The sequence below is a fragment of the Hydra viridissima genome, unplaced genomic scaffold (assembly GCF_058129835.1).
Source record: "Hydra viridissima isolate aposymbiotic clone 2 unplaced genomic scaffold, HvirCarnegie_v1 scaffold_8, whole genome shotgun sequence".
Classification (NCBI taxonomy): domain Eukaryota; kingdom Metazoa; phylum Cnidaria; class Hydrozoa; order Anthoathecata; family Hydridae; genus Hydra; species Hydra viridissima.
The window spans coordinates 6,012,501-6,024,321 of NW_028324307.1; the positions used below are offsets into that span (position 1 = coordinate 6,012,501).

The 11,821-nt window shown below is 28.7% G+C and overlaps 1 protein-coding gene across 1 annotated transcript in view; it reads right to left on the reverse strand.

The window, feature by feature from the left end:
• LOC145186227 (26S proteasome non-ATPase regulatory subunit 2-like) overlaps positions 1-11,272 on the reverse strand; it is a 17,207-nt gene extending 5,935 nt beyond the window's left edge. Inside the window, exons 1-14 of the mRNA XM_090094969.1 lie at positions 10,997-11,272; positions 8,992-9,048; positions 8,373-8,535; positions 7,585-7,708; positions 7,239-7,454; positions 6,770-6,928; positions 4,789-4,945; positions 4,591-4,648; positions 4,331-4,480; positions 4,086-4,192; positions 2,406-2,621; positions 2,053-2,215; positions 524-625; positions 157-428 (exon numbers count right to left, since the gene is read on the reverse strand). Of these exons, the coding sequence (XP_089951095.1) occupies positions 157-428; positions 524-625; positions 2,053-2,215; positions 2,406-2,621; positions 4,086-4,192; positions 4,331-4,480; positions 4,591-4,648; positions 4,789-4,945; positions 6,770-6,928; positions 7,239-7,454; positions 7,585-7,708; positions 8,373-8,535; positions 8,992-9,048; positions 10,997-11,116 (2,064 nt within the window). The 5' untranslated portion in view covers positions 11,117-11,272. The remainder of the gene's footprint in view (positions 1-156; positions 429-523; positions 626-2,052; positions 2,216-2,405; positions 2,622-4,085; positions 4,193-4,330; positions 4,481-4,590; positions 4,649-4,788; positions 4,946-6,769; positions 6,929-7,238; positions 7,455-7,584; positions 7,709-8,372; positions 8,536-8,991; positions 9,049-10,996) is intronic.
• Between the last annotated feature and the right edge of the window lie 549 nt (positions 11,273-11,821).

Here is an 11,821-nt window from a genome sequence, read left to right on the forward strand (position 1 = left end):
AAGATTAACTACCATTTAACAAGCAACATAATGAATGTTTAACCTTATGTAATGAATGTCTAAGTTACGCTAAATTCAAGCTTACTGAGAGAGCAAACCTAGAACTAACCAAATGATTAAATCCAAGCTTAATGAGAGAGCAAACCTAGAACTAACCAAATGATTAAATGCCCGCATTGCCATTTCAATACCAATATCTTCACCCATGGCTATGGCAGCAATGCCTAGTACTGCGATTCCTTGATGTGCTCCATCTCTGGTTACTGCTTCTTCTTTCTTTTCACTGTCTTTTAGATCTTTATCACTCTTTTTTTCTGCTTTTTTTAATGGATCGGACTTTTCATCTTTTTTTTCTTCTTCCTTATCTGTTTCGTAGTGCTCCGAACAAATATGAAGCAGATTTTGAATCTTTAAGACATTACCCGTACCTGAAAAGAAATTGCAAATCATTTTAAAAAATTTCAATAGCAACTTATACTTCTACAACTTCTAAACAAAAAGAAAAATATGGAATTACTCCTACCAGCATAAGCACAAATGTCTACCATAACACAAGACCATTGACTGAGAGGGCCTTCCACAACTTTTAATGTTTCAATTGTTGCTTCAACTGCTTCTTGTTTACCTTCAATAAAAAAACAATCCAAGATCTTTAAAACCAATAACATTATTCGAATTATTGAATCAATATACAGAGGATACACAATCCAAAAGAGACAGAAAATTTTTGAGTGCTTGCGTACTGCAAAATTCAAAAAAATCTTCAGAACAAGTATTGTAAATCAAGAATTAGGAATTTTAATGAACCAAATTTTTGAGATACTTTTATTCTGGATTATGTAAACAGGTGAATCCTAGTAATTTTATCTGATTAATGCGAGGATATTTGAAATCCAAACTTATTTAGTTTTCATGGCAAAATTTTTGCAAGTAGGGGAGACCGGAGCTAGTTGGCTACAGGGGTAAGTTGACAAACTGCGGTTAACTTTGCAATTTTCCACCAGAAATTTCCAAAATTCACATGGAATTCTTCCTACTTAACTAATTCATCTTTCAGTGTAGTATCAGGGCTACAAGCACATGCGCATAGAAGTTATAGCGATTTTTGCGTTTTTTACTAATTTTGTAACTTTTGTAACAAAATTACTTTTTCAACTTTAAAAAGCAATAACATTAGCTACAAGTAAACTCAAATAGATGTAAGTGTTGTATGGTTCACTTTAACCAGTCACATTTTGTGTTTCTCAATATATAGCATTTTTAGGGATTTATAAGCCATTTTGTGAGCAAAAAGCTTTTGTGGTTAGTTGGCACAATAATCGCGGGGCTAGCCAGATCTACAGACATGAGAAATTATAAAAGAAAAGTAGACAAGCCTTTAAATTCTAAAAATGTTACAAAAAATGCTGTTGATACTATTTTTATAGAAGAAAAGTCTATTCAATCAACTTAAGGGCAATAAAAGTCATTGGCAAAAAATATTGTTGGATAAAAAATATCAAGAGTTTTCATAAAAAAGATGCGTTTGAAATAGATGCTTAATGTTGCTAAACTTGTCTCTTTTTATATGGTGTGCCAACTTACCCTGAGAGTATAGGCAACTTACCCCGGGCCGGGGTAAGTTGGCCCATATTTATTTATTTTTTTTGGGCCACCAATTATTACTTTTTTTTTATGTTTGACACTTGAACATGTTTGCCAAATTGATATTCTTTTGAAGTGCAATTTGATATCCTCAAAAAAGTTCACCCAGAAATGCAGAGAGCTCAAAAACTAAAACTGTAGCCAACTAGCCCCGGTCTCCCCTATGGTGCAATTTAAGCCTATTACTTTAAAAACTAATATTTCAATTTTGTCGCTCTTTTATGAAATGTATAGAGTTTCACATAGAATTATTTTGTGCTATAAATTAGTAAGTTTTGTCATACTATGACACAAATCATTGATCTCAGTTTAAAATATATAGTTTAGCATTGATCTCTTTGATTTAAAGGATGTGTTAGTGGGTTGCTGTAAAATCACTTCTTCAAAATTGAGAATTTGTAGACACACCTAGGTAAGTTAATCCAAGTCCAAGTGCCAAAAATCTTGCATAATGGTCTTTCAACTGAGTGGCAGAACGCTCCATCATGGTTTGTAAAATAACTGAAGATACTTCACCATTACAAGATCCAATTGAAATCAAACCACAAGCCAATGCTGCAACTCCAACCACCTAGAATGATAAAAGTTGAAGCCTAAACGTTTTTTTTAAAAGCTAAACTAATACTAGTGAAGAGATTAAATGTTCATTGAAGAAAAAAGACTTAATTTTTAACTCAAACTTGATTTAAGTATTTTAATTAATCCAAATTATCAATTGATATTTTTATTGATATATTGATATTTTCTAAAATAATTAATACCTCCATAGACTTTTTTGAATCAGAAATGACAGGTAAGATTAAGGAGAGCACATCTTCTCGATTAGAAGCTGCGTATGCAAGTCCAAGTCCCAGAATTGCACCTATTTGCATCACACCATTTTTATGTTCAACATAGTCACTAAGCAAAGCAAGTGCAGGATCACATTCATTGCGAACACCAGTGTTAACAATCCCACAAGCCAATAAAGCCCCTGCCTAAAACAAAAAAAAAAGGAAAAACTAATGTTTAAGATAGCATTTAATTATGTAAAATAAGGGAAGTAACCTTAATACTGTTAATCTCTATTGTAAGATTTACATAGAATGCCCTGTCTGATAATGGATATGTTTTATTCTATCTAACAAACATCTAGAGGAACTTTGTTAAACCTAGCATAAATGTTTGAAAGAATAATATTCATATGAAATTATAATAAGCAGGTAAATAATATTGCATCCCTAAGAAAAGCATTATCTGTATTGATTTTTATTGAAATAGATTATATATTATTATGATAGTTAATAAATGATAACTTGAGTATATTGATTTTTCTTTTCAGCTAAAGATAAAAAGATAAACTAGTAATAATAATCACCTTAAAAACAAAGACAACAACAACAGTAATGGTTCAACAGCATTCAAGAGACCACTTGGGGAACTGTTATTTTTGACAGTCTGATAATAGGTTTAACAAAAAAAAAAAAAAAAAAAAAAAAAAAAAAAAAAAAGTGCAGACAAACAAACAGGTGCATATCTGCACCAGAGCCAGTATCACATAGCCCTTACTTTCTACTTCTTTCAAAATTTTCAATTAATGACATCTTGAAGATGACAGCCTCCATGAACATGAAAGCAAATTTGTCTACGCAATGTTTCTTAAACATGGAGACAGGAGTTTTAAACAACCAATTTTTATTTACTTTGTCTTATTATATTTACAATGTGGGTGAGAATTTTGTTTGCATAATATTCAACTTAAGAAACTTTTCATCAAAGGATCTCATAGTCAACACCTCTAATGCCCAATTCTATAAAAGCCAGGACATAAATTGTTGTTTTCAGGTAAAACCCCATTCAATAAAACTTTTTTACTATCCTAATGCCAAAATATTTATCTGAAAAAATTTACCTAAGGAGTCAGATAAATTTTAAACTATTTAATATTTCTAAAGATTTTTTAATCAATTAATATTTTTTAAAAATTTTACATTTTAAAATTTTTTGCCATTTCATGCCTGTAACCTAAAGATGCGTCTAGGCATCAGAGAAATAAAAACAAATTAGATTTGGACAAAGTTGAGAATAATCTTGATAGTTGTTCAGAAAAATCTTGATAGTTGTTCAAAGAAATCTTGACCTTGTAAAAAAGACTTAACTCTCAAAAGTTTTAAAACAGACACGAATTTATCATCAGTTTTGAAAAACTTGTCTGCATAACTTTGTTTACTTTTGCAGTTGGTGGGAAAAATTACCCAAGTATTCTGTGGTAAATTTTTCTTTAAAAAATTACCCAAGTATTCAGTGGTTTAAGTTCCAGTGGTAAAGTTTTCTTTATAAAATTGGATTTTGCCTAAATGAAATTTACAGGGGTAACTTACCCAAGTAAATTATCCAGTTAATGCAAATCTTTATAGAATTAGGTATAAAAAAAAACATTGGAACCCCTTTAAAGGTAATACCTTGATAAAATCTTCATTTGAATATAAATATTTGTCTATCTGTGATAAACCACCATCTACATCCCATAATAACAGCATACCAAGAGACGCAGCTGTGCTCATCATTCCTAGAAAAAAAAGAAAAAAAATATGAAAAAATTTTTAACATCGCAACATTAAAATTGACACAAAACCACATGTAACAAAACAATATAACAAACTAAAAGTTTTGAAATAAAAGTTAACAAATGAAAAAAATGAACAACCATGCTCTTTATTTTTATAAAGCCATTTATTTCCATCTTCAGTGAGAAGTTTATCTTTTCCAAATGCTGTGTTAACAAAACCATTAACAAAAGAGGAGGCTAAATTTTGTCTAGCACTGTCTAAGCTAACAGAAGATGTAGAAAATGGACCTAAAAAAGAAAGATAACTATAAAATAGTAAACTTGAGTTATTGCTACATGTTTTAAAATTTTTAATTTAGTACGCAAAAATTGAAAACCTATTCCTCATCCAAACTTACGATTATCAAGATGACTTTTGTAAATATCCTCAGGAACTTTTGGCTCCATAATATCAAGCTGAAGATAAATTCAAAATATTTTTTTTTTATTAGAAATTATTGGTTTCCTTTTCAAACTAAAATTCTGATAAAAATTTTTAAAACTGAACAATCTTTTAATACAAAAGCAAAACTAAAATAGCATATAAAACAAGATACCTCACGAGCAAGAGCAAGAAAACTATTATTAAGATGGGAATTAGAGATAATGACTGAAAGATCATCACCATTTTCCATATCCTCATCTAAATCTATAAAGATTTGTAAGCGACCAAGAATGTAGGCAAGCTGCTTCTGTATAAGCAACTTATGCTCACTAAAAATAATTTCTTCTTTTAACTTTTTGCTTCTACGGAACATTTTTGTTGATTTATGTAACATACATACATACATACATTACATACATACATACATACATACATACATACATACATACATACATACATACATACATACATACATACATACATCCATACATACATACATACATACATACATGCATACATAAAAGTAAAGTGGCATATTGCTGGTTTACTAAAACCAAATAACATCTAACAGAGTGATTGTCAAGATCTGGCACAGCACAGAAGTTAAACTAACAGATCATCAACTATATTAATAATCTAGTGTGTTAATCTTAGGCTGAGTAATGGTACTTTAGCCAAGTTGATTAACAAGAAATTACTAGATGCTGTAGATGTTAGTGTATGCACTAAGAAAACAAGAAAAGAGTTATAGAAACAAAAAATATTAATATATAAAGAACTTAGAAAACCACTTGTTTCAGTACGAGATAGATCACAAAGCTGTAGTGCAAGTGCTGTAAAGTTAGATTGCATTGGTCTGTAGAAGGCTGGTCAAAATTTATATTCAGTGACTAGTCAAACTCTGAAGTGTTTAAATGTAAAACAGAAATTGAACAGCTGAAAGATGAGAAGTATCTAACAAAGTTTTATGTACCAAGGATCTAGAAAGATGGGAGATCTGCTGGAATCTGGTGATGTATTTCCCATCACAGCACAATGAATATAGCTAAACCAAGAAATTTCAAAAAAATGAAGTAACTGCTCAAAAGGCATAATTGATTTCTCACTGCTTTACTGAGAACAATGTAACAGCCATAACATAGTGTAGAAGATCACCTAATGTAAACCCAAAAAATTCAACCATGGATGAACATAAAAATGATAGCTATCCATATCACATCAGTTAAGGACCTTCGAGAGAAGCTGGAGAAAACTTGATTGGACATCCCACACAAATTTTGCATGAAACTGGTCAAACCTATGTTGTCTTAATGCATAAGAGCATATTACAATGCTACAGAAGGCCACTTTTTAAATACATGTAGTGTCTACTTTAATTTGCTACTTTTGAATGTTATAAATTGTGTCTTTCTGTTTTGTTTTTTTTTTTCGGACTTTTTTATGAAATAATTTTTTTTTTAAATATTAGTATAATCAGTAATAATAAATTTTATTAAAAGAATTTTTTTTGAAATCTTAATCCATTCAAATGCAAATGCAAGCCCTATAAATTTTTTTATGAAAATTCATGTGTCTAAATATGTACATACAACAAAAATACAACATACTCGCCAAAAAAAACACATCATTTTGTAAGCCAAAAATGGAATTGGCTAAACAACAGCAATAGTGTTTTCAATTACCAGATAAGTGCACTACTGTTGCCAATCAGCTTTTGCAGTTTCCCATTTTTTAGCTTAAAAAAGGTTTAAGGGTTTGTAATAATTGCATTTGTTTTATTTAATCTCATTAAAATCTTTTTATTTAGTTTATACTTTATGGATGTAGCATGTAGAATTATTAATCCTTAGAACCTTTGTGACAACTTTGAGTTTAAATTAAGAAGTAAAAGTCATCTCTTTCCTGTAGATAATTTTGGTAATTGTAAATCTGATTTTTAAATATTTTTTAATTACCGCATTTCTCATCCCAATTTCACATGAGAACAAAAATAAACAGTTTACTTATTTTTAAAATTGGCATCAATCATTAATCAAATGTAATCATTAGGGGCCTTTAAGGAGCTTACAAGAGCTTTAGCTTAAGTAAAACTATTAAAAAAAAATTAGAGCACTTTTTTTTTTTTTGCATTTCAGATTTAAAATGAAACTTACTCTCCTGTGCACAACTTTAGAATATCTTTAACCATGTCAAGGTCATTCAACTGAATAGCAATGTTAAGTGCATCAGGGTATTGTTCAAACTGCAAATAGAGCTCTAGTGCACATTTTAAAAGTTGTGTATCTTCTGGTTCTGGAACATACTTAACGCAACTAAAATAACATTTGAAAAAATAACAGTATCCTTATCATAATTTGCATAAAACATTCAAACTGATAACTTATCTTTGACATCAATCATATATAAAATCATGTCTTAAAAAAACTTTTTTATAATAGCTACTCTACTTAAAACTACTATACATTTACAGCTTATAATATAAAATTGTTTTAAATTTGAGAGCTTTATCAAATTATCAGAACTTCAAATGCATAAATGTAAAGATTGTAAGATTATGAAGAGTAACAGAAAAATTTAAATATTTAAAAAATGACAAAATTTGAATAAAAATTGTAAACAAACCTTATTAAATAAAGACAAACTCTTTGGAATGTTGTCTTATCAATATGTTTTTTCAACAGTTCAAGCTGCTCTATTTCCATTGCAAGGTCACAAGCATCTATTTCAGCATTGTGCTTCATATCATATGGAATAATATCATCAGCTAATTTTAGCAAATCGCTTTTATTTCCTTCTTCTCGTTGTGAAAATTCAATTTTAATTTCCTCAGCAAGATGCCTGAAAAAAGATTACTTTAATTAGAACAACATTTTGCAAAAAAACTTATCAACGCTTCTATACAATTAAAGAAAAAATTACAGCAATTATTCAATGAAATGTTTAACGAAATTTTATCTCCTATCACTACCTAACATATTCATGACCCCATGATTCAAGGGGTTCTGTTGATCCCAAAAATCGATACTTCAAACAGTCTCTGTTGTCAGTTCTGGTCATTCCAAGAACAGATATAATATCAGCCAGAAATGTTTAAAATAACACCCAACAAATATTTATAACATAATCAGATATTTAACAAATATTTATAAACATAGTCAAGACTTTAGGATTAATAAAACATCTTTTGATTAATAAAAAAAAAATAAAGAAACTTTTGATTGTCTAAATTATATTCATCTTCGAAAACTTTTATGAAACCAAATCAAGATAAAAAGAAAAATATATATTCCTTCAAATTTTAATTCTAATTAACATATGGTGTAAAATCAAACCACTACGACCTTGATAACCCATAATAAACATAAGATGCTTTGATTTATTTTTTTTATGGATGCATTCCAGTATATGGTTTGCAGTTTCACTAACTTGTTTTAGTATTTACTTTTAATTCCCCCAAAGAAAGCTTAATAAGAGAAAATATCAGTTTTAAAGCTAGGTCATCAATTAGAAATATGATTATAGTATTCTTGATTTGTGTTTTAACAAATTAAAAACAATTTTTTATATTTAATTTGTTTATCATTAATTTGTATTGTATGATATAAACTATGACCACCAGCAATAAGTTGTTAAAGCACTGGAAAATTAAGTTAACTTTAGTTTTAAAAATTATCAGCATCATTGCACAAACTTTACAATTATAAAATTTATTTAAAAAATTTGATTAAAATGCATGCAGATGACAACCATGTACCTTATTTTCTCCTTCTAACCAAGAGCTATGGAGTCCTTTTAATGTTTCAAAATGTCTACGTAGATACTTTAGAGGTTTAGGAACTGATGTCATTGAACTTGTGCTGGCTCGAATTAAAGTGCGTAAACTTTCCAGGGCAGGTTTGTATAAAGCTGAATTGGACTCCTGAAATATACAATAAATTAAAATGATTCACTTCAACATAAAGATATATATAATACAATTAGGCTATTAAAAGTCCCTAGAGAGGATATCCTTTAATAAACTTTTAGATTACTTTAGTTAACAGTCTGTTTTAAGATTAAAACTGTGCAGTAGCATTTTTGTGATGTAATTGTATAATAATAAAAAAGAGATATCCTTTCATAATGAAATAATATAATATAGCTGATAAACTGTATTTTAAAGAAACTTAGTTTGGTGCATGAAACATGTCATTAGTAAATAATTATGTCATTAGTAAATTCATTAGTCCAAAACTTAAAAAATTTTCACTTAAACAAAGCTTGCTTTTTTTTTTAATTAAAATAATTTTAATTAAAATTAAACAAATTAAAACTTTTTCTTTTTTTTTCTTTTTTTTTTTTTTTTGCATTTTATACAATTTTAAAACATTATTACTGTAAGCCGTTCGACCAACATATTGAGTTCTTCCAATAGATGCTTGTCTTCTTCACTCTAGAAGAAATTAAAAAAGTCTAATTATGCTACCTTTAAATATGGTACCTTTAAGATTGTAGAAGAAGTAAACTTTGTCTTCTACAATATTAAAACATGTTTATATTAAAGGTGGCACATTTAAAATACATAATATTTAACAGTTTTAAAAACAATTAAAAAATTTGTTATTTTAAGCCCCTGATGTCCACTGGGTCACCCATGACCCATCACAAAAAAATCTGTTTAAGAAAAGTCTACTTGATATCTAAACTTTCTTTTTTAAGTTTTAAAGTCCAGTGTTCCATCTGTGGGACTCAGAGGAATTAACAATAACAAAGAATTTTCATCGTATGGAGTAAGCGCACAAATACTTTTCATTGTTTCATTTTAATTACTGAGTAAAAACCCATTTTGCCTATGGCCACTTGCACGCATGGTTGAATTGTCAATTTACAACAGATTTGACTATAGTAGCTGCTTTATACAAGGTAAGACACATAATATTTTATATAACTTGTTAATATGTATCTAAATGATGCATTTTAATAAAGTTGTATAACATTTTATATGGATTTGATATCTTTTTATGTATTTATAACACTTTTAAAATTGTTGGGTGTTGGGTGATCTACTGGGCTTAAGGAACAAATGATATGTAAACTGACATTGTTGTCAACAACTATTTCTCTTATTATAAAAAAGCACTGAATAAAATAATCAAATGCTCATAAAATGACATTTAAATGATTCTGATTTTACTCTTTGAATCTACATAAATATTTAAGTTTGTTAATGATTTATGTTTTTTTATATCTCATTTATTTATTCTCTGCAGAAGAATGTCAGTTCCACCCCAAAAGAAATTCGATGCACAATAAGTGCTATACATTTTAGAAGTAATTGATAATAGAGATAGTTATTTGGATAATAATTCTACAGATAATGAAGGTTATGAACCAGACCCTAAGAAAATAGGACTTCAAGAACTGAATTTTTCTTCTGATGAGAATAATAAGAGCCAGTCCTACCTACATCTGGTGCTTCTGCTAAGAGTAAGAAAAAAAAGTGTATGAGTGGAAAAAAGTCCAGTTTAAATAACTAGACTCAGTTTTCAGGTGTAGAAATCTAGAGCTTCTTGAAAAATATGAAATTCAATCCCAATACATTTTTAAAGAAATTTCTAACCTATGATATGCTAGAACTGGTAGAAAAATGTATGAATCAATACAGTGTAGAAAAGTCTAGGAACAATATAGACACAAACAAAAAGGAAAAAGAGCAAGCCATAGGTATGTTTTTTAGAATGAGTCTTACCAAGAGCCCTGGTGTTAAGTGTACTCAAATCAAAGTTTAACTGTTAACAGTTGTTATTTTTGAAATAATGGGACAAAATTCAAAGTTTAACTGTTAACAGTTGTTATTTTTGAAATAATGGGACAAAATTCTATGATAGCTATATATTCACTAATTGGAGCTATGAATATTGTTTTTAAAGTGATTTGAAATCTTAGCTTATTCTTTTTTAAACCATATTATATTAAATTTTATCATATTACATACATACATACATACATACATACATACATACATACATACATACATACATACATACATACATACATACATACATACATACATACATACATACATACATACATACATACAGATATATTACTAATGCCCTAAAATTTACACCACTGGACAAAAGCATCCTGATTTCTATTAATCATTATTTGGAAGGTATTTTCATATTCATTATTTCACTATATTTACTTAAGACTTTTCAATCTTTAGGCTTGTATTACAGATAAAATTGATGTAATAAAATGAGCTAACTTAACGCTTTAAAAAATCAGGCAAATTGTCTATTACAGATAAAAATGTATAGATTTTATTTGATATAAGAATTATTAGTCACTGAGAAAAAGGAGTATTTTTTAAAAACACTTTAGGTGGTTAAAATTACCATTTCTGATTCTTCTTTTTCTTTTTCTTTGGCATCATCTTTATCTTTTTTGTCAGTATTTTCTTTGGTTGAATTTTTATCAAGTAACGGTTTTATTTCTAACTCTGCTGCTGGAGCCATTTTATTGTATTAAGTTATATTGTCGGCAAGTTTTTTTGACAAGAAGTTAAATTGGACTTCGGCGTTCAGCTCTCTGTTAAGTACAACCCGCTCCAAATAGAAATAACTCCTGCAACTAATTCTTGGTAAAACAGAACAATGACCACTAACTGAAACTAAGGAAAATTTGAACTTTTTATACGTTAACAAACTTGAACAGATTATCATTGATTCTATATTAAGAAAAAAATTAAAGTCAACGCATTCCTTATTTTTATAATTCAAATAAAACAGTAATATTGAGAATGATCTTGCTTTATGAGGAGTCTTCATTAAACAAGAACAATTTTGTTTGAACATGTCAGAAAGCGTAGAGTTTGATACGTTTGGACGGTATTTTTTTAATGCAAAGCTGTTAGACTTTCTGAAAATGTTAGTCAATTTTTACTGGGTCAGTATATTCACTTGATCTGAAATTGTTAAAAGAAGTAATCATGTTCATACAGAGGCATAACCCGCTTTTTTAAGTGAACAGAGAGGGAATTATTGTTTTAAAAGGGCCCAAGAGCTTAAACTTGTTGTGCCTTAATGTGGTAACGTAAAAAGCGAGTAAACTTAGTTTCATTAAATAATTTTGTAGTTGCCTAAATTAATTGTTTATGATAGTAGGGTTTTTTTTTCCAGGCGAGATAGATTGCTTTTATCTAAATAAAAACGATTGCTTTT